Source organism: Vombatus ursinus, unplaced genomic scaffold (genome assembly GCF_900497805.2).
Source record: "Vombatus ursinus unplaced genomic scaffold, bare-nosed wombat genome assembly UNPS02009205.1, whole genome shotgun sequence".
Taxonomy (NCBI): Eukaryota; Metazoa; Chordata; class Mammalia; order Diprotodontia; family Vombatidae; genus Vombatus; species Vombatus ursinus.
Genome location: NW_020948983.1, coordinates 28,289,546 through 28,313,236, shown reverse-complemented (window position 1 = coordinate 28,313,236; position 23,691 = coordinate 28,289,546). Strand labels below are relative to the sequence as shown.

General features: G+C 37.7%; 1 protein-coding gene across 1 annotated transcript in view; it reads right to left on the bottom strand.

Annotated features, from left to right (window-relative positions):
- The window catches only part of RASGRF1 (Ras protein specific guanine nucleotide releasing factor 1), a 201,742-nt gene extending 178,160 nt beyond the window's left edge, over positions 1–23,582 (bottom strand). Inside the window, exon 1 of the mRNA XM_027851440.1 lies at positions 23,307–23,582. Within this exon, the coding sequence (XP_027707241.1) occupies positions 23,307–23,582 (276 nt within the window). The remainder of the gene's footprint in view (positions 1–23,306) is intronic.
- Positions 23,583–23,691: the final 109 nt, after the last annotated feature.

Below are 23,691 nucleotides of genomic sequence, written 5' to 3'. Positions count from 1 at the left end.
TAGGGATGAAATCTTGTGAAATCTCATTCAATTTTAGTAGTGAACATAAATGTACTTACGACCCATCACTACAGCTTAGACTTGTACCCTGTGAGAGGAAAAATAATAGGAAAGGTTGGGTAGGGAAGGACACATAATGGGAGTAAATTAGTTTTTGTAATATCCAGAAGGAGCCTGGGTTTCAAGAGTTTAACTGAGGCAAGAAAATAAAGGCAGCCCACAGCAGCCATTCTCCAATTGATGGGTACCCTCTTCAGATTCCATTTTTTAGCTACCACAAAAAGAGCTGCAATAAGTAATTTTGTACATATGGGCCTTTTTCCTATTTTATTTTATCTTAATAAAAAGAGAACTTTAACGTTTGGGGGTCATAGTTCCAAACTGCTTTCCTGAATGGTTGGATCAGTTTAAAGCTCCACCAGTAGTGCATTAAAATGTTGCTTTCCTATAGTTCCCTGGGCATTTTACATTTTCCTTTTGTCAATTTAGCCAATCTGATAGGTGTGAGGTGGTACTTAAGAGTTGTTTCAATTTGCATTTCTCAAATTATTAGTGATTTGGATCATTTTTTCATATGGCTATTAATAGCTTGGATTTCTTCTTCTGAAAACTGTCTGTTGCCAGTGGTGGGGAACCCATGGCCTTGAGGTCACAGGTGGCCTTCTAGGTCCTTGCATGTGGCCTTTTGACTGAGTCTAAGTTTTACAGAATGAATCCTTTTATTAAGGGGATTTGTTCTGTAAAGTTTGGATTCAATCAAAGGGCCACACTTGAGGATTTATGGCCTCAAAGCCATGGGTTCCCACCCCTGGATATCTTTTGACCATTTACTAACTGGGGAATAGTTCTTATAAACTTGACTTAATTCCCTATATATCTTAAAAATGAGACCTTTATTAAAGAAATTTGCCCCAAAGATTTTCCCCAGTATCTTTGTTAAATTCTCAAGAATATTTTAAAGTCTACATTTGAGGTAGGTTTGTTTTTATTACTTTGTGTAAAGAAGCAGTCTTCTGCTAGGGATTTGGTAGCTGCTAAAGTTTTGGAACTTGCAGTGATATGTGGCAGTTTCTACAACAATTATTTATCATCATCTTTCTTGCGGAAAGAGGACTGGAACTGATTTAATTAGAATAGGGATTTCCTGGAAGTCCCTACTGGAATAGGGGAACATCTTCCTTTGCAGATCTTCATCATTGAAATTTATCTTATTCAAGAGTTGCCTGGGGGCATGAAAAGTTTAGGTGATTTACTCAGAATCAAATAGCCAGTGCTATCAGAGGAGGAATTTGAACTCGTGTATTTCTGTTTCTGAAGTCAGGTTTCTACCACTATGTCACATTGCCTCTTTTCCCTTTTTCTTGTCTAGTTGTTTCAGTCACGTTTGACTCTTATGTCCCCATTTGGGGTTTTCTTGACAAAGATACGGGTTTGCCATTTCCTTCTCCAGCTAATTTTACAGATGAGAAAACTGAGGCAAATAGGGTTAAGTGACTTGCCCAGGGTCACATAGCTAGTAAGTTTCTGAGTCTGGATTTGAACTTAGGGAAGAGGAATCGTAATGACTTCGGGCCAGGCACACTATCCACTGCACCACTAGGCCCTCATCATTTTCTTAATTGAGTTGTAATAGACAAGATCCTATGACAAATTGATATCTTGCTATTATTTGCTTATATTTTATATCATCAAAAGTCATCACCACCACCATATTAGTATCTCTCCAGTGTTTGGCAGTGTGCTTTGTGCACAGTGGGCACAAGAGATAAGGACAGGATCTGTGATTTCATTGGTATAGGGAATTCCTGGATGAGAGAACTCACTTTACCAATGCAGATTGACACCTTCTCTGTAATTTATAGTCTCAGAGAATTGTCACTTGCCTTGGGTCGCATAGTTGGTATGTGTCAGAATTGAGACTTGAACTCAGATCTTCCTAGTTCCAAAGCCAGAAGAGATCTGCTGTGTCACGTTGCTTAATAAATGATTGTTGAATAAAATGGTATGAGCCATGACAGGGTCCGAGAGGAATGGGAATTGAGATTGGGACGCTGCTTGGCTAACCTTGGGGCAAGGGGAGGATCCTGTAGCTCCACCCCTAGTGTTTATGATGGCATCTGGGAGGAGCTGGACACTAATGATCATGGTGTGCCATGCCAATCTGACTTCCACATCACCATGGTGTTCTTGACTTTGGAGTATTTTTCCTGTTTATTTGAGGGAAACTCCACTGGCTCAGGTACTTCACATTCCACACTCTCAAGGATGATTTACTGAATATCACTTTTGAAGTATGAAGTGCCTGAGGTGAAGTCTGCCAAGGACTGTATCCAAATATAGTCTCTCTCAATGTGTGCTTCATGTGCTATCACTAGCAGCTCCATCAAGAATCCCCTTCTTTTTTATTTTTTTTCTTCTTAGTTATAATAATGTGAATTGTTTTGGGGCAAGGGAATCTGCTTCAGCTGGTCACCCCTGTTTCCTGGGGAGTACTCTTGAGATCAAGAATCTTTCTATGCTCGTGAGAGGTGTTTTATGTCAATGTAATATAAAGAATCCTTCCCTGGGAGTCAAGAGGCCTTGGGCTTTACCACTTACTAGCTATGTGACCTTAGTCAAGAAGTCACCTCACCTCTCTGGGTCTCAGTTTCCTCATCTGTAAAATGAAGTGGACTTGGACTGGACAATCTCTAAAGTCTCTTTTAGCTCAAAATCCTGGGATCACTAAGAGCCTTTCAGATTCTACCATTCTTGGATTTTGTAGTCTTGGAATCTTCACTCATGATAAATCTCAGAAACCAGGGACTTGTTGCACTTTTCAAATTTAGGAAGTGTTTCAACCTCTTCTTGAATCTAGGAGTGTCCTGGAGGGCCAGAGGGTTCTTGCAGCGTATTTACAGCATCTGGTCCTCATGTTGTAGCAGGTTTAACTGAGGCAGGGGTGAACTAAAGATGCTTGAGCCCCTGGCACAACTGTATTTCTTCTTCCAGCCTTTCCCCTCACTCTTTCTCCTTCTTCCCACCCCCCCAACTTGACTTTATCCTACTCTTACTAACCCTCTAGGACAGAGGGTTTAAATTTTTTTCCAAATTAAAATATAAATAAATATTTTAATTAAATAAAAAAAAATTAAGAACTTTTTCCCCCCAAATAAAGATCCTCCTTTTCTCCCACCTCCTCCCACAACTGAGAAAGCAATAAAAACCAAATCCCTGTTACAAACATGTAGAGCCAAATTCAAGCAAAACAAAATCCAGCATTGGCCACATCCAGAAAAAAAATATGACTCATTCTGCACTCTGAGTCCATCACTTCTTTATCTGGAGGTGGGTAGCCTGTTTCAACATGAATCCTCCAGAACTGTGGTTAGTAATTGTGATGATGAGAGTTAAGCTTGGCTTTCTTAACCTTGTTTGTGTCATGGACCCCTTTGGATATCTAATAAAGCCAATGGACAGAATCATGTTTTTAAAAGCATAAAACAAAATATATAAAATCATAAATGAAACAAATTATATTGAAATACAGTTAATACATACAAATAACTGTATTTGATATACATATTTACAATAAACTGTGCCATTAATTATTAATGGCATTGATAATGTATTTAAATATATTTTATAAATATAATAATATGCAAAAACAAACAAACATATAAAATAAATAAGTAAACAAATATATAAGTAAATAAAGCAAATTCAGGGAAGGCTAGGAACGTCTGCTCTAGAAAGCCCTTCAGATTTTTCTCATCTTGTCTGTCCTGTCTTGTCTTCTTTCTCTCTCTCTTGGACTCTCTCTCTGGAAGACCATCTTCTTACTCTCTTTGCAGGTTGAGATAAAAGGCTCAATCCCAGTAGCCCTTAGCCCCTCACCAGAAGGGTTTTCATGAATCCACTGGCATTCGGACACCTTCCTTTCACTTCAGCCCACGTGAAAAGGCAGCTGATCTTTTACATTTATTGTCTGTGTATAGTGTAACTAGTGCATAGGTTGCTGGACTTTTTGTTAGGAAGACCTGACTGAATTCATATCCTGACTCTGATACATATTAACTATGAACATGGGCAAATCACTGAACCTCATTGAGCCTCAGTTTCTTCCTTTATAAAATGGGGATAATAATGTCTCATGGGGTCAAGAGTCTCAAAGGAAATGTCATAGGTAAAATGCTTTGCAAATTTGAAAGTACTGTATAAATAAATATCAGTTATTGTTATTTATCTTTATATTTTGTTGGGATTTAATCACTGATTTGCAATAGTTTCAAAAGGTAATAGATTTAGAACTAGAATGGATCTTAGAGTTTATTTAATCCAACACTCTCATTTTGCAGGTGAAGAAACTGAGGCCTAAAGAACTTAAGTGATTTGCCCAAGGTCTCACAAAATGAGTAGAAGAGTGAATACAATTACTTTGACTCTAGGGCAGCTAGGTGGTGCAGTGGACAGAGTGCCAGGCCCAATCAGAAAGACTCATCTTCCTGAGTTCAAATCTGACCTCAGACACTTACTATGTGACCTTGGATAAGTCACTTAACTCTGCCTCAGTTTCCTCACCTGTAAAATGAGCTGGAGAAGGAAATGGCAAACCATGCCATCTTTGCCAATAATACCTCACATGGGTCATGAAGAGTTGTATACAACTAAAAAAAGACTGAACCTCTGATTCTAGATACAATATTTTTTCCACAGTACCGTGTCCTATTCAGAACTGAATCTCCCTACTATTTTTAGCAGCTACTGCCAGAGAGGAAAGTTATGGCTGCTGTGATTGCATGGTATTACATCTTTGGCACCGTCTGTGACCAGACATTCCTGACTTGTTAATGGCAGAAGGTGGCAGAAGGAAGAATAAAGGGGATGAAAACATATACTAAGACCTCATTGTTCTTGAGCTCTCACCTGGAGGTAGACTTAAAAGTCACCAGTGCCCATTTCCTTCCCACTCTCCAAACTTTAATCAATATTTACTTCCTTCAGGATATCTTTCTTGAGAAATCTTTCATCATTATAATTATTTTTTTCATTTCCTGCACCCTTGGGTACTTTTATTTAGCTTATGTTATTTGGATTCATTTATATTTGGCCTTGTAAGCATTAAAATCATTCAATAAATACTGTATATCCCAAACTAGACTTTAAATTCATTGAAGTCAGGGAACTGGTCTTTACATTTCCTCTAAAAATTGTCATAGAGTTAGAACCATAAGGATCTTAGAGATCATCTAGTGTAATTCCCTCATTTTACAGATGAAAGAACTGAGGCTTGGGGATGATATGTCCAAGATCAAATAGATAATACATAGCAGAACCAGAATTTGAACCCAGATCCTTTGACTCCAAATCTGACATTGCTTCTATTGTACCAAATTACTCCTAAAAAAGGGTTCACTTCTCTGTTAAAAAAAGTTCCATTTCATTTCACCTTAGATATTTTAAATACTATTCAATGATCTACTTCTCACTGCATATGTAAACTTTGTATTTAGTTCATATATATAGTATTTAGTTCATATATATGTGTATATATTATATATATATATATATATATATATATATGTATATCTATTTACAGCACAGCTAGGTACCAATTAGTGTGAATAATAAATCCCAAGAAGTGGACAAATAATGTCCAAATATTTCCAATTTACACTGCATATTTCCACTGAGTTGGACCCAATTACTTTTTTAAAAAATTTTTAAAAATTTTATACTTAAATACAAAATGAGAAAAGATAAAAAGCGTTGCCATGTATGCAGAAGACCGCAAAAGAGGATTCAATATAAAACAATAAGTTTGCATTTCATGAAAACCTATATAATAAATACTATACATTATTTTCAAAGCTGCCCAGCTTTTCTTTGTTTCCTTGTTGGTTTTCTTTTGTTCTCTGCTGTGCACTTTTTACTTTATTTTTTCCTCTCCTTCCCCCTCCAAGAAGGCTACAATTAAATGTGGATATATATATACATATACATAGCTATCTATAAACAGACATATATATACACATATACACTCATACACATATATGTAAGACCATACTGTGCTTATTTCCTCCTATCTATCTGTTTCTCTGAAGATGGATAGCATCTTCCTTCATAAGTCCAACTCTTTCCATGTTTTTCTAAATCAACCAGATCATCATTTCCTATACCACAGCATTATTCCTTTCTGGATTCAAATAACGTCTTCCTTTATAGGATCTTTGAGGTTAATTTGGGTATTTGTAATAGTCAGAATGACTTTGTTGCTCAAAGTTGTTCTTAAAAAATGCTACTGTTACTGTATATAATGTTCTATTGGTTCTGCTCATTTCATTCTTCATTATTTCATGGAGGTCTCTGTGCTTTTCTAAAATCATTGAGCTCATCATTTCTTATAGCAGAGTAATACTTCATCATGAGCATATATCACAATTCATTTAGCCGTTCCCCAATTGATGGGCATCCCCACAATTTCCATTTCTTTGCCACCACAAAGAGAGCTGCTAAAATATTTTAGAATATGTAGGTTCTTTTCCATTTTTCCTAATCATCTTGGAAAAAAGACCTAATAGTGGGTATTGCTGAGTCAAAGGGTATAGGCAGTTTAATAACTCTTTGGGAATAATTCCAAATCTCTTTCTAAAATGGTTGGATCAGCTCACAGATCCACCAACAATGAATTAAGATCCCACTTTTCCATATCCCCTCCAACATTTGTCACTTTCCTATTCTATCATTTAAGCCATTCTAGTAGGTGTAAAATGATGTTTCAAGGTTGTTTTAATTTGCATTTCTCTAATCAATATTGATTTAGAGCATTTTTATGTGGCTATAAATTGTTTTGATTTCTTCATTGGAAAACTGCCTGTTTATATCCTTTAAACATCCTTCAATTGGGGAATAACTCACACTCTTATAGATTTGACAAAGTTCTTTATATATTTGAGATGAGACCTTTATCTAAGGAAACTGTCTATGAAATTTCCCTTTTTAGTTTTTTGCTTTCCTTCTGATCTTGGTTTCGTTTATTTTATTTGTACAAAATCTTTTTCATTTAATGTCATAAATATTATGCATTTTGTATCTCACAACACTCTCTATCTCTTGTTTCTTCATAAATTGTTCGCCTATCCATAGTTCTGATAGGTGACATGTTCCATGTTTTTCAAATTTTTAAAAAATATCTCCCTTTATGGCTAGGTCTTGTATCCATTTGACCTTATCTTGGTAAATGGTGTATGATATTGGTCTATGCCCACTTTCCCCCAGACTCCTTTTCATCTTTCCCAACAATTTTTTACCAAATAATGAATTCATATCCCCCAAACTTAAGTCTTTACACCTGTCAAGCACTGGGTAACTATATTTGTTTACTGCTGTAGATTGTATGTCTACTCTTTTCCACTGATCTACCTTTCTATTTCTTAGCCAGTACCAGATGATTTTGATAATTACTGCCTTATAATATAGTTTAATATCTGGTACTGCTAAACCTCCTTCCTTTACATTTTTCCATTAGTTCCTTTGATATTCTTGATCTTTTGTTCTTCCAAATAAATTTTGTTATTATTTTTTCTAGCTCCATAAAATAATTTTTTTGGCAATTTAATTGGGATGGCATTAAATATATAGATTGTTTTTTTGTAAAATTACATTTTATTATATTGGCCCTGCCTACCCATGAATAATTAACATTTCTCCATTTATTTAAATCTGATTTTATTTGTGTATAAAGTTTTTTTTTTATAGTTTTGTTCATACAGATCCTGGGTATGTTTTGGTAGGTGTATTCCCAGGTATTTTATACTGTCTATAGCCATTTAAAATGGGGTATCTCTAGCTATCTCTTCCTGCAGGATCCTGTTGGTAATATGTAGTAATACATGGTAATGTGATGATTTATGTGGGTTTACTTTATATCCTGCTACTTTGCTAAAATTATTAATTATTTCAACTAACTTTTTAGTTGAGTCTTTAGGATTTTCCAATATATCATTATATCATCTGCAAAAAGAGGTGGTTTTATTACTTCATTTCCTGTTCTGATTCCTTCTATTTCTTTTTCTTCTCTTATTGCTATTGCTAGGATTTCCAATACAATGTTGAATAATATTGGTGATAGCAGGCATCCTTGTTTCACACCTGATCTTACTGGGAAGGCTTCTAGCTTATTCCCATTACAAATAATACTTGCTAATGGTTTTAGGTAAATGCTTCTTATCAATTTAAGGAAAAGTCCACTTATGCCTATACTTTCAAGTGTTTTTTAATAGAAATGAGTGTTGTACTTTATCAAATGCTTTTTCTGCATCTATTGATGTCATCATATGATTTTTGCTACTTTTATTCTTTAAATAATCAATTATGTTAATAGTTTTCCTTATGTTAAAACATCCCTGCATTCCTGGTATGAATCCCACTTGGTCATAATGTATAATCTTTGCAATATATTGTTGCAATCTTTTAGCTAGTATTTTATTTAGGATTTTTGCATCCATATTCATTAATGAAATTGGTCTATACTTTTCTTTTTCTGTTTTTACTTTTCTTGGTTTAGGTATCAGTATCATATTTGTTTCATAAAAGGACCCTTTCTTTGCCTATTATTTTGAATAGTTTATTCAATATTGGAATTAGTTGGTTTTTAAGTGTTTTATAAAATTTACCTGTAAATCCATTTGGTCCCGGTAGTTTTTTTCTTAGGAAGCTCATTTATGGCCTGTTCAATTTCTTTTTTGTAAAATAGGTCTATTTAGATATTCCATTTCTTCTTCTGTCAATCTGAGGAGTTTGTATTTTGGTATATATTCTTTCATTTCACTTAAGTTGTTAAATTTATTGGCAGACAATTGGGCAAAATAACTGCTTTGACTTCATCTTATTTAGTGGCATATTCATCTCATTCATTTTTGATACTAGTAATTTGGTTTTATATTTTTTAAAAAAATCATAGTAACCAATGGTTCATCTATTTTATTGATTTTTTAAAAAATAACAACTCCTAGTTTTATTTATTAATTCAATGGTTGTCTTACACTCAATTTTATTAATTTCACTTTTAATTTTGAGGATTTCCAATTTAGTATTTAATTGAGGATTTTAAATTTGTGCTTTTTCTAGTTTTTTAAATTGCATACCCAGTTCATTGCTCTGCTCTTTCTCTTTTTTGTTATTGATGTAAGCACTTAGAGATATAAATTTCCTCTGATTACTGCTTTTGCTGTATCCCATAGGTTTTGATATATTGTTTCATTATTGTCATTTTCTTTAATTAAATTACTGATTGTTTCTAGTATTTGTTCTTTAAGCCACACTTTCTTTAAGATTAGGTTATTTAGTCTCCAATTAGTTTTTTTCCCTATGTTTCTATGGTCCTTCATTAAATATAATTTTTGTTGCATTTGTAAAGGAAGTGTTTACTATTTCTACTTTTCTGGTTTTAGCTATAAAATTTTTGTGCCCTAATATATGGTCAACCTTTATGAAGGTACCATGTACCACTGAGAAAAAAGTGTATTCCTTTCTATTTCCATTCAATTCTCTCCAGATATCTATCATAGTTGGCTTATCTAAAATACTATTCACATCTTTAATTTCTTTCTTATTTATTTTTGGGTTACATTTGTCTAGTTCTGAGAGGGGAAGATTAAAGTCCCCCATTATTATAGTACTACTATTTCCATCGTAATTCATTTAGCTTTTCTTTTAAAAATTTAAATGCTATTTGTATTTGATGCATGTAAGTTTAGTATTGATATTGCTTCATTATCTATAGTACCTTTTATTATAATGTAGTTTACCTTTTTATCTCTTTTAATTAAATCTATTTTAGCTTTGACTTTGTCTGATAGCATTATTGCTACCTCTGCTTTTTTTTTTTTGCCTTTGCTGAGGCATACTACATTCTACTCCAGCCTTTTATTTTAACTCTGTGTTGTATCTCTCATTTTTAAATGTATTTCTTGTAAGCAGCATGTTGTTGGATTCTGATAGTCTTTTTTTTAATCAATTAATTAATTAGGATTCTGATTTTTAATCCATTCTGCTATCCATTCCTGTTTTATGGTGAATTCATCCCATTCACATTCAAAGCTATAATTATTATTTGTGTATTTCCTTCCATTTTATTTCTCCTCATTATTGTCCTTCTCACCCTGTCTTTTTACCATATGCCTCCTCTAATTTACTTCTAACCATTACCTCCATATTCCACACTCTTTTAAAGAATCTCTCCCTTATCTTCTCCCCTTACCCCCCTTTTTCTTGTTCTACTCACTCCTCTCAGGGTTGCTCCCTTTTCTTCTTCCCCTACCCTCCTAAATCATAACCTACACACCCTTCTATACCACCCCCACTTCTCCTGTACACTCACCTTCTTCTTTCTTTATAAATTTAGAAAACTTTTATCTCTTGTAGATATATATGTTGTTTTCTTTAACCCAGATCTGATGAGAGTAGGTTCTGGTACTACCAGTCCTCCACCCCCATCTGATTCCTCTGTACCAGTTCTTCCTTTCATGCCTCATTTGTATGGGATAATTGCTCTTTTTACCTTTTCCTATACAATTTTGCTAGAATCACCACATCACACTCAGCTCTTCCCCAATCTTTTTTTTTAACTACCCAATAACTAATGACAATCCTAAGCATATGCTTTACATTTCCACTTATAAAAAGTAAACAGTTTGTCCCTATTGAATCTCTTGTAATTGGTCTTTGATGTTTACCTTATATTTCTCCTGGATTTTGTATATAAAATTTTCTATTAAGTTCTGGTCTTTTTGCAACAAAATTCTGAAAGTCTGTCAATTTATTGAATGTCCATTTTTTTTTTGGTTCAGGATTATACTTAACTTTGCTGGGTAAGTTATTTTTGTCTGCAATCCCAGTTCTTTTGCTCTTTGATAAATAGAATTACAAGACCTTCAGTCTTTTAGTGTCATTACTATACTATCAACAATTACTGTATTTCCAATAATTATAACTTCAAAGAATTCAAATACACTTGACCATGTCACAAGATTAAATTATTAACAATAAATGGGACCTATACGTACTTGTTTGTGTTCATGATGTTTTTCCCTAAATGAAATGTAAGCTCTTTGAGGGCAGAGTCTATTTCATTTTTGTTGTATTCTCCCCCAGTGCCTAGCACAACATCTGATACAAAGCAAACATTTACTGAATGCTTATCAAACAAATTTAATGAAAGATTGTTGGAGTGGAATAAGCATTATATTAGGAGTCAGAAGAATTAGGTTCTAGTCTTGGCTCTGCTGCTTGCTTGCCACATGACTTTGCAGAATACCCTTCACCCCATGTGAATCTGTTACCTCATTTGTAAAGCAAGAGAGGTCCGTTCCAGGCCTAGGTGGATGATCCTTTGATCTTGTCAGGGTTGGACTATGTGATCTTTAAATATCCCTTCCAGCTCAGATATTTTACGATTCTAGACTACAACTCTGAAATTCTATGATTCATGTGTGTATGTGTAAATTAGGAACAGAGAATGTGGGAGATAAATGAGTCTACAAGAAAACTTCATGTCTTTTTTTCCCTAATAATCTCCAAGTACTTTATAGAAGTTAGGCCATTAAGCCTGACATTTATTCCTTGAAATAGCTAGAGGAAATATGTAGTCGTTGGACAAATGGGGAGATTTAGACACAGAAATGTTACACAAATTTCTCAAGGCATTTTGAGGCAAAACTAGAAGTAAATTAGAGAATCTTAAATGTTAAATCTTGAGGGATTCTTAGCAATAATTTAGTCCAATCCCTTCCATTTATAGATGGGGAGAATGATGCCTGGAGAAGTTAGGTGACTGATCCAAGGTTCCACAGCTAGGAAATGATGGGGCTGGGACTAAAACCAAAATCTAATGCCATTATGGCAATGAAACTGAAGTCTTTTCATCTTTAGTGTCACTCTCTCTCCACTTGGTTTGTCTGTACTCCAGATGACATGATAGAAAACCTAATTAATGCCCCAGGAGGATTCTCCTGAAAGGTTATATTAAGGGAAGATTAGTCCCCTTAATTTGGTTCCATTGCCACCATTAGCTAAATCCAGATAAATCTAACCACTAGAAAACCAGCTTTAAAAAAAATAAGACAAGCAATGGAAGAAGCTTACTATTGCAATTGTTATAGTTATAGTTATATACATGTGCTCTTGGGCAGACCCAGCTGGTGTGTGTAAATCAGATATAAGACTGGAAAAAACAGGCCAGTGTGATTGCCTGACATACAAACTTCTGCTTTTTTCTGTGCCCATGTTGAAATCATGGTGAATTACCAATATTGTTTAGCTACCAAATTGGCCAATAAGTTTATTTTCCCTTAATTTTTTGTGTGCATAATTTTAATGTCATGAATGTGATGCTATAGAGCCAACATACTTCATAATTATAAAGAAGTAGCCTGGAAATTAGTAGAAGGAGCACCAGAGATGGCTTATAAGGATCTGGATTCAAATCTCTTTGTAATTGGGGAAACAAAATCTCAGAAAGATTAAGTGACCTGCTCGAATTTAGCTAGATAGTGTAAATGACTTGACTTTTCTGTTGTCACCTTAATGGTGATGAGTTGTGTAACTTTGAGCAAATTATTTATTTTCTCTGGATCTTGGTTTACTCATCTACAAAATGAGGGAATTGGCCTAGATGAGTTCTGAGGGTCCCTTCCAGCTCTAAATGAATGACAGGGATGGGGCAGAATTGAAGCATAACTAAGTCACTAAAAAGATCTCTTTCTTACTAATTTTACAATTTCTGGCTCATATCCAGGGGTGTTCTGATAAATGTTTGACAATCAACTCTCCACTGGACAAACTTCTAAGTTTAATTTGCTTCATTAACATTTTTCCTAACACTTTCTCAGTCTAGACAATTAACAAAATAATAAATTAAGCCCTGATTCATAGCATTTACCAATTTATGAGCTTGCACTAAAAATTTAACTAGTTCCAGAAGAGTATCATACAATTGTAAGAATGCATGTAGGGTTTTGATTCCAATTAATCTAACTCCAGAAGTCCCAGATAGGGTAACTAGGTGGCACAGTGGGTAGAGTGCTAGGTCTGGAGTCAAGAAGACTCCTCTTCCTGAATTCAAATCTGGCTTCAGACACTAGCTGTGTTACCCCAAAGAAGCTACTAAACCCTACTTATCTCAACTTCATCATCTATAAAATGAGGTGGAGAAAGAATGGCAAACCACTTCAGTATCTTTGCCAGGAAAACCCCAAATGGGGTCGTAAAGAGTCAGATATAACTGAAAAATAACTGAACAACAACAGAAGTCCCACATAGTTCAGTCAGTCAATCAAAAGTATAAGGTAAGTGTGAACAAGTTCTTAACCTGTTTGAGAGGGAAAAAATGATTTGGTCATTGGATAAAGACAAATGATACCATAAAGGAAATATTTTATTAGGTGAAAGAATCAGACATAGCCCTGGGCTTATATATATAAAATAGCAAGCAACTTCAGAATCACAAAGTCCAATAGAAGGCCAATCTAGTGGCAAATGGACTCTAGTCAAGTTTGGAGAGAAAATTTCTTAGGGAGATGAGAGAGTATTTCTACACTCCCTGTCCCCAGTGATCGTGAGAGTTTAGGAGATCCTAATATCTCATCAGAAGTCCCACTAGCTCCTGGAATCAGCAGTAAAGTCCATTGTAGCTAGTAAGAGTGACTGCCAGAAAGATAAAGGCCAATGACAGAGCAGTACCTATAGATGGTTATGGAAAGATGCTACCTGGGGATGGTAGCAATTTCAGGGCTCATGACTGCTTGTGATAAAGAGAAATCCTGACTATGGGCCCTACAAAGACACTCATTGTCTATCAGAGAGCTATGGAACCTCATTAGTACCCAACAAAGGGAAAAAAGGATTTCTAGTAACCAGGAACTGCAAGCTATCCCTTTGCAATCTCTACACAGGTGTCTCACTCTCATTTTACTATGTTTTAGACCCATCTCCTAAGGGACTGTATATGTGTACATGGTGCTCTGCCTCCCCCTATTTGAGAGGAATGTTTTGTAGCAATTATTCTGCTTAGTAAATACTCTTTTCTAAAAGCCACTTGAGGTTATTGGCTGATTATCTATGGGAAGTATACTTGTGGGGACTTGTTAAAGAGTTGTTGTTTGTCCTTCTTTCTCAAAGAGGACCATGACATCAGGAAAGAGGTTATCTTGACTTACAAATGAATTGGATTTAAATGAGGAAGGGCTGTGCAGAGTGATCAGCCTCATTCTTTTCTCCTGGGTCATCTGGACAAGTCACTTAACCCTTGTCCACCTCAGTTTCCTCAACTGTAAAATGTGCATCTGCCTCACCGGGTTGTTGTGAGGATTAAATGATGAAAACTTTGGAAAACACTTTCCAAACTTTAAAGTACTACATAAATGATTGCTGATGAAGGCACCAACAATCCCTGAAATTCATAACCTCAGCATCATCCTTGTCTTTTCCCTATCCTTCAATCATTTCCATATCCAATCAGTTTTTAAGCCTTGTCAATAATCACAGCAATCACAGAATTTCAGAATTGGAAGACCTATCAGGAGTGACCTGGTCCAACCCATACTCAAGTAAAGAATCCTACTTACAAGATATCTAACAAGTGATCATTCAACCTTTGCTTGAATTCTTCCAGTGGTAGGGAACCAACTATCTCCTATGGCAGTCTGTTCTACTTTTAGATAACACCAATTACCAGAAGGTTTTTCTTTTCATCAATCCTACATTTTCTTTATTGTAATTTCTGTCCTTTGGTGACACCTCCTTGCCATACTTTCATTACTCCCTGGTTCCATTCTCTCTCCTTTCTGATTCATCTTTAACTCATCTGCTGAGGTCTGTGCCATGTCACTTGCTCAAATACCTGTTAATAACTCCCTATTGGTTTTAGACCAGGAGTTCTTAACTTTGTGTGTATGTGTGTCCTGGATGCCTTTGGCAGTCTGGTGAAGCCTGTAGCCTTTGTTCAGAATAATGTTTTTAAATGCATAAAATAAAATGCATAGGATTATAAAGGAAACCAATTACATTGAAATACAGTTGTCATTTTTTTTTAAAGTTTAGACACACTATGTTAAGAATCCCTGCTTAAACTAAAATCAAACTACCCAGCCTGGCATTTGAAGAAAGGCTGCCATAGCCTGGCTCCAATCTGTTTTTCCAGCTATCTTTCACATTTCTTCCCTCTACATGCTCTACATTTCAGCCAGACTGGACTAGCTGTCCCCCATCTTGGCATTTCAATCTCCCCTCAACTTCTACTTCATTCACTTGCATAAGCTATCCTGCCAGGTGTAGAAAGCACTTACTAATTTCTTATTCCCATAATCCTTAACTTCATCAAGGACTCTCTGGTGCCATTTCCTCTATAAAACCTTCCCTGATTTCCTCAGCTATTAATGTTGTCCTTCCTCAAGTTCCCTTTGTAGTTACTTAGCTGAGTACCCATTGAATATAAGCTCCTTGAGGATAGGGACTATTACATTTTTGTTTCTGCATATCCAGCACTAGCATAGGGAGTCTTTAATTTTGTATTTCCAACCCTAGTGTTTAGCACAGTGCTTAGAAATATAATAATCCTTAATAATTTTTTGCTCATTCATTCATTCATTTGACAATACCTTGTGAATTTTAGGTACTCAATAACTATTTGCTGATTTACTGTTTTCTTTAAAGAACTCACAGAACATTAAAAATGTGCTAAAGTCCTATTTGGCCTTGGGAACAATTTTTACTTTTCAAAACTTAATTCAATTTTGATATTCTAATAATCCCTAATGGAGACAACATTATTAGAGAAAAATATCAATTTGATGGCAATAGTGTCCATATAAACTGGGAGTCTGTGAATGTCCTGACTATTAATGTGTACCAAATAGAATGAAAAAATGCTGTTTTTAAATTCCAAGCAATTGAATGATCATAACATCAGTTCTGAAGAAATGAGTTGATAAGGTTGCAGAAAAATGATTCAGTCGAAAGCCAATTTATCCAGCTGTTGTGTATAAACTCAGTCTCAGTGACATGGAACTTACCTAATATCTAATGTTTCAACTTTTATTTCTATTGATTTGGGAGATTGATCCTTTGAAATTGAGTTTTAACCTGGGGTTCTAATTGTGGTGGGATCCTGTTGACTAACGGTACACTGTGTCCCCCAAATAATACCAAGAACTGAATAAACTGGGGATCAAGTTTATGCAAGCACCTTTAAAAATGCCATTGTTTTCACATTGACTCCATCAACCAAACTTATTTAGAGCTTTTTTCCTCATTCTCTACCCCCTCCCATTTTAGAGAAGTGGAAACTGAGGTTTAGAAGAGAGAAGCGATGTGCCCACGTAAGTAATAAATACATAGTAAATAAATGACAGAGCAGGATTCCATCCAGTCTCTCACTGCTTTTGTTGTTTTTGTTCAGTTGTTTTTCAGTCATGTTCAACAATTCATGACCCCATTTTTGCAGTTTTCTCAGCAAAGATACTGGTTGGAGTGGTTTGCCAGTTCTGCCTCCAACTCATTTTACAAATAAGGAAATTAAGGCAAACTGAGTTAATTGACTTGCCCAGGGTCACAAAGCTAAGACAATGCTTTCCTTATTTCACTGCAAAGTCCCCTTTCTCTTCTAAGAGAACAGAGCTATATCGAGTTTTTCCACTTATAACAAATACTGCAAACTAGGAGTAAGTAGCACAAAATGTCTCTTCACTTGGGGGTGGGTGGAAACTACTTCATGGTGGGAGAAACAGAGACCTTAGGACACCAGTACAAGGCTGCTTCTAGGGAGAGGGGTGGGATCAGGGCAGGGGAAGGCAGAAGCCCATAGAACCTATGTGCTTCATATATATTAACTATTTTTGCTAAGTGTTAAGCTCTGTTGTTTCTCAACTGCTAAAAGCCTTCAGCTCCTCTTAGTGCCCTAGCAGAAAAGTTGTGACTTTCCTGACCCTAGAATGGCAAGAAAATTGGTCATTTTTAACACCTCTTTTAACTCTAAAAATTCTGTGATCATAACTAGTTGACTCTGACAGAAAGCTTCAGGAAAACATTTTGACATTGGTCATGTAGTTAGAGTATCTTTCGTCTCTGTATCTCAAATGCCACTTAATAAACATCAGTGGGCTGAATTCTGTTCTTGGCTATTTGCATGAAAGAGAGGAGGTGAAACTTGATTTAGGCAGAAGCTCAAAACTCCCATAGACCTGGGGAGAAACAGTATCAGACAGAAGGTAGGACGCACTATTGGGTGCTCTTATCCCTAAGATTCTTGGTATTCAAAATATACAAGCTCTCAAACTTCCAGAAATAAAGGATACACTTAAAAGGAACAACTTCTCCATCATTTCATCTACTGTTAATTCCCCTCCTCTTTAAGTAATCTAGGGAGGAAATAATATACATTCATTCACTCATTTTAAAAAATGCTACTGTCTGCAGAGCACTGTGATAGGTGCTGGGATTGATTCAAAGTTTACATATTAGTTATATCTGTCCTCATGAAGCTTACAGCCTGGGAAATCAATGAAACACAAACACAAAATAACTTAATACTCAATATCATATGGTGAGTTAATTTGAGAGTTGTAAAACAAAGTGCTATTTGAGATCCAAGTCATTGCTGAGTAGGGTATCATAGAAGGTTTCATGGAGGTGGTGACATTTGAATTTGTCTTTAAAAGATGAGTAAGAATTCAGTGGGCAAAGAAAGAATGGCAGGAACTCCAAGGGAAATAGCATGAGTAAAGGTATGGAAATAGGAGAGTGTAGTATAATGTCAGAAGGTAAAGAGTAGTTTAATTTGAATGGAGCATTGATAGCCTGGATGGCATTAATATGAAACGAATCTAGAAAGGTAGGGCTAGGAATGCCAAGAAAAAGAATTTAAATATTACTTGGTAAGTAATAGGGAGCTATTGAAGTTTTTTGAGCAGATGGATGACATGACCAGACCTGTACATGAGAAAAATTGTTTCAGCAGTAACATGAAGGCTGGATTTGATCACGAAGTGAGTGGAGGCAGAAATATATGCTGCCAAAATGATAAAAATTTGGTGATACTTACACTTCCTCCTTGCAAGATTAAGTTAGTATTGTTGACTGGAATTAAATTTTCAAAGGTCTCTATTGCCTCCTTATTCATAGTTGAAGACACATATTTAGCAAGGGACAGCTAAATGACACAGTGGATAGTGTGCTGGACCTGGAGTCAGGAAAATTCATCTTTTTGAGGTCAAATCTGGCCTCAGACACTTATTAACTGTGTGACCTTGGGCAAGTCACTTAACCCTGTTTACCTCAGTTTCCTCATCTGTAAAATGAACTGGAGAAGGAAAGGGCAACCTACTACAGCATCTTTGCAGAGAAAACCCCAAATGGAGTAATGAAGAGTCAGATATGACTGAGCAACAACAACATATTTAGCATAACTTGAATTCCTTTGACTATAGGTAGGCATTTTCCATTTAACACAGATACACACACACACATTTCCTTTGACAGCTAGAAAATGCTGCAGAAAAGTACATAGTAGGTTAAATCAGATCTTTTGTTGTTATCGTTGTATAGGTTCCATCACTACTACCTCCAAGAGTGAGTCACTTATCAGAAGGATTCTTTGCTTTACAAAAGGTCTCACCACAAGATTCCTTCCAACAGCAAGTTCCTGACGTATATTTAAAACATTATTCAATTTATAAAAGACTGATTTACATGTAACTTTTTATGAATCTCTTATGTAGAATGAGGTCAACTTGCATTTATTTTATATCCAATGGATATAAGACTCTATATTAATTGTTTCCCCCTCTTTATCACTTTCATATTTTTGAGGTTGAGATAGCAAATTCTATGTACTATCTGAAAATAAATTGTTAAAGACTAAGGTGGGTAGTCACAAATGTGGTGGCAGGAATTGGTGTTAAAGGTCAATTTGTGGCATATTTACTTTGTGTCTACTCTTCAGGTTATGACATATGATGGAGGCTGACGAGCAAGGGGCACAAATGAATATTTTTTAGGAAGAAATACAAAAACAAGATGAAGTAACTGCACATGAGTAAAATTAAGCATTTCACACAAAAATATATTTCAAAGAGATGATTACATACAAATAAGTGTCTCAAATTTTCCAGGCCACACATTTTCTTATACATTGGCCTATACCCTCCTCAGAAGCACTTAAAGAGTGAAACCAATAAAATCAGTATTCCATGCTAGTTGCCTGGCTTGAGTTATTCATTTCACTGAATAATTAACTTTCCCTTTGGGATCTCAGAATTATTGTTTAATACATTAAAGAGAGTTCAACACTAATAGCAGAACTGTCCCTAGGGAATGCTCTATGCAGTGATTGCCTTGGGTCCCATGCTTTGGGACAATGGCCCAGTGACACAGAGAGAGGCACCCAGTGTGGGGTGGGCTGGGAGAAAGGGGCGCTAGCAACTATCATTGCTAGTTGGTACTGAAAAACCTGAGTCTCATATAATAAATAAACACCAGGGTAGAAGGTGGGCCTGCCTATCCTTCTTTCCATTGTGACTTTTTCCCATTAAGGCTGCCCTTGGTGTTCGTTTGAGCTGATTTTTGTCACATTATGGTTAATCTCTTTTTGTTCAGAATTCTATGGCAATTAAAGTTTATATTTTTATTCTGCTAGTGTTGTTTTTTAATCTGTTGAAAGGCCATGGTTGTTACAGTGTTACATTTCAGACTTTCAGAGAGGATAATCCCTATTGAGGGGAAATCCAGATCTAAATATCCTGGACTAAGCATCACCTTCATTAACTGTTTGTGAATTTATCATCTAAGAGATGATTACAGTAGAATATAAGCTCCTTGAGGGCAGGAACTTTGTCATTGCAACATAGGCCTTACACATAGTAAGTGCTTAATAAATGTTTGTTGAATGGATTTGGCTTGCAAATAGTCAACCTGGTTTGGTTATTTTAACAGTAGGCATATGATTAAAATAGTAGGGTCATTTTTCAGAGTAGAACATGTTTTGCAGCAAAGCAAACCACTCCATTTTCCATTTTATGTTGTCTGAACTCCTCTTGTTCAGATGAACTTTTCTTGTAACATCTCTTTTTGCTAACAGACCCAGGTATGGCTGTCATTAAAATAAAGGTTTAAAAACCAAATTCGAATCTATTAGTCAAATGAGTAGTATCTAGTAAGCTATAGGAGTTGAGGGGCAAGGACTAACATAGCCTTGTTTTAGGAAATAGATTTCAGGTCTTCAGTTCTCCGAAGTCTTTGGCCATCATGTTTTTAGCTCAGTTTGAACCAATCTGCAGGAACCCCACTCCCATTCTGCATCTGTGTTGGGTTAATCAGAAGTGCCTGGTGTTTTAGGACAGAACTCTGGGATATTTGGGGTGAATACATATATCTAGACCAATCCACAGGTGTTTGACATGTCTCCCCAGTCAGCAGATAATTCTATTAGTGCCGAGCTGTGGTTTCATCCCAGCCTTGCCCCATCATGCCTTCAGAAACACTATGCTGTGCTTCAACAAGGAAAATCAGGTGTACCTTATCACTACAATCCAAGTATATGCAATGGTTAGGATCATAGTATCATAGCACCTGGAACTGGAAAGAACCTTAGAGATCATATAATAACGTTTCACTGATGAGGAAACTGAGGCACAAAAGCATTGTCCCACAATGGCAGATTAGGGATTTGAATTCAGTTCTCCTAGCTCCAAATTTAGTGTTCTTTTAAAGCTATCTCTTAAGACCTCCCTAATTTTCAGTTTCTTCCACTACCTTATCAAATGAGCAAAATCTGGGCAGCCTGATACTTCATTATACTCAACAAATACCACCAAGCTTTTGGAATGGGCTTTTTTTTTTTTTGGCATCACCTCATTTTTAAGCTCAAATCAGTGGAGTCTTGTGGAAAGAAAACTGGACTGGAGCAGAGGACAGCTAAGAGCTAATCCTACTACTGTTTCTAACTAAGTGACATGGGTCAAGTCTCTTCACTTTTCTGGGCCTCAGTTGATAAATTCAGAAGAATAAAGATTTAGAGCTGGAAGGGACCTTTTCATACAACTCCCTCATTTTTTAGAAGCAGCTCAGAGAGTTCAGTGACTTGCCCAAGCCCACACAGGTAGTGACAAGTCTAGATCTAACCCTGGTACTGAGGGCAATTCCACCGCTATTTCCAATTAAGCCATGCTACTACCTCACCTTGTGAAAAGGGGTAGGATAGCATCATCCTTAAGAGTCCTTCCAGTTTCTAATTCTGAGGCAAATCAATTCACACAATGGACTGGTGTATTTTGGAGGAGAATTTTTTTATAGTACACTGAGTGGGTAAAAATATTTATTGGCATTTTCCCTCCCACCATTGAATATTAACATCAATAGTTTTAGAGATCCATATAGCACCACGAAGTAAAAGTGACAAATTCTCCCCCACCTCATAATATTCACTTCAACCCTATCTCAAAGTTGGAATCGGGATTAATTATGGCCTACTGGCATACCCAAGCGGGGAGGACTCAGGAAAAAACGCGTGGGGTCCCAAGGAAACTAGACACTCAGAAATGATTCTTTTATAACCTGTCAACGAACCAGAGGCGGAGGTGGGGAAAGAATGCAGATGATGGAGAGTTAGTTAAGGTCCAGTGAATCGGAGACATGAGAAGAGCAGTCATCATCAGCCAAGATGTGGTTTTCAGGGCACGGGTGTTCTCAGTCAGTCGCGTGGAACCCAGCCCAACCCCCATAGCTGAAGCTTGGGGAAGTAACAAGCAAATAAAGGGCTGAAGACAGAGGACGAGTAATTGGGGTGGCTAGGGAAAACTGAGAAGGTGAAGGGGAGTGCGTGCGTGCGTGCGTACGTGTGTGTGTGTGTGTGTGTGTGTATGTGTTTAGGGTTCAAGTCTTTCCCCTTGGCCTGGCGCGCTCCTCTGGAGCGCTCGCGCCCGATCCCCCGCCCTGGTTGTCCTATTAACCATGCAACTCAGGGAAGGCGAGGGCAGCAGCGGCGGCATCGGTAGCGGTAGCAGGAGGAGGGGTTAGAGCCCGCGGGGGGCAGGTTCCGCTGCAGCAGAGCCTCTTTGGCGCGGTGTCCATCTGAGGGCACTGTCGGGTAGCAAGGAGCTGAGTAATTAAAGCCCGCTGATTTCTCAGTAGGAAGAGAGATAGAGGACAGAGGTGGGGGTGGGGGATAGCCACTGTCCACTGCTCACCCCAACTTCCCTGGACCTAAAGGACTGACCCTCAAATCCCTTGCAGACTCCGCTTCAGCGGTTTAGCCTTAGTGAGCTGCGTTAGTGCCTTGGGAGCTCGCCTCTGGGCAACGGCCCTCCCCGACCTATCTCTTGCCCGGGACTCTTATTGTATCCCAGTTTTGTTTCTGCCTAGCTCACTGCGGGGCGGGAAAGCTCCCTTCACGGTAACACTCAGGAAGCGCGGAGTCCCACGTCGCGATCAGATGCCTTCTCTGTTCCCCAGCACCCTTCCCCCCCCCCACTCCCAGCCCCGCTCGTTATGGGCTGCAAAAAAACCCCAAAACCAAAACCAAAACAAATCTGTCTCCCAGTCCACCTCCCCTCTCCCTCACTTCCCTCCATCGTGGTCTGTGCTTGGGAGGGCTAGGGAACTCAGCTGACCTGGCAGCACCGGGGCTGCGGTATCAATGTGGGGTGGGGGTGGGAGAGTGGAGGCGAGAGGAATAGCACTATTCTAGGCTCAGTCCTCTGCGCAAGAGGCACAGTCCAGATTCGGCATCTCCGGCTTCCGCTCTCAGGCGCTCCGGGGGAGGAGGGGGGTTGGTTAATTTCTCTTCTTCGCTCTTCCTCTTCTCCTACCCTTCAAATAACTTCCAATCCCCCAAGCACCGGTTTTTAAGGGGGGGGCGCTGAGAAAAAAAGTCGGAATAGAAATGTTTCCCTCTCTCCCAGAAATTAGGAGAGGAGGTCCCCTGCAGTCTCTCTCTCTGTCACTTCTTTCCCTCCCCAACCAGTGGAGAAGTCAACACCTGTCTTCTCTTTGGCTGCAGGGTGAGGGGATGAAGTGAAGGAGTAGGGTGAAGGTGGAAGATCCTTTCCTTCTTCAGCCAACGGACTGGGGGAGGGGGGCTAAAGTTAAAGTGCTTTGGGCGCACCTCCCCGCTTGAAAGAAGCCTTTGCCCCTGTAATATTAGACGCGCGTGTGTCCGTACATGTATTGAATCGCTCTGCGCTCGGGACCTGCAAGCCCCTCAGGTCCCTCACAGAGGTACGTATCCCCACTCTTTCCGCAACCCCCTCCTGCCCTGCACCCCTGAGTTCCTTTACCTGTTTCTCCAGCGATTCCTTTCCTGAGAGGGACGGCTTGGGAGACGGTGCCCGGTCACACACGCAGCCTTCCAACAGGTACAATCCCGAGGGTCTGGAACTGGAGTCGTTCTCAAAGTAGAAGAGAAGGTTTTGCAGCAAAGCGAACCACTTCGTTTGCCATTTTGTGTTATCTGAGCTTCTCTTGCTCAGATAACCTCTTCTTGTGCCATCTTTTTTTGCCAATAGCCCCAGGTAGGTTACATGGCCATCATTCAGACGTATTCCTTTCTGCATTGTGTTTGGAAGCCAACAAGATCCTGGATTCTTACATTTTCTCAGACTAAGACCTAGGGAAACACTCACTACCTGACAAGCAGGAGCCTAACCATCCGCCTCTCTCTCT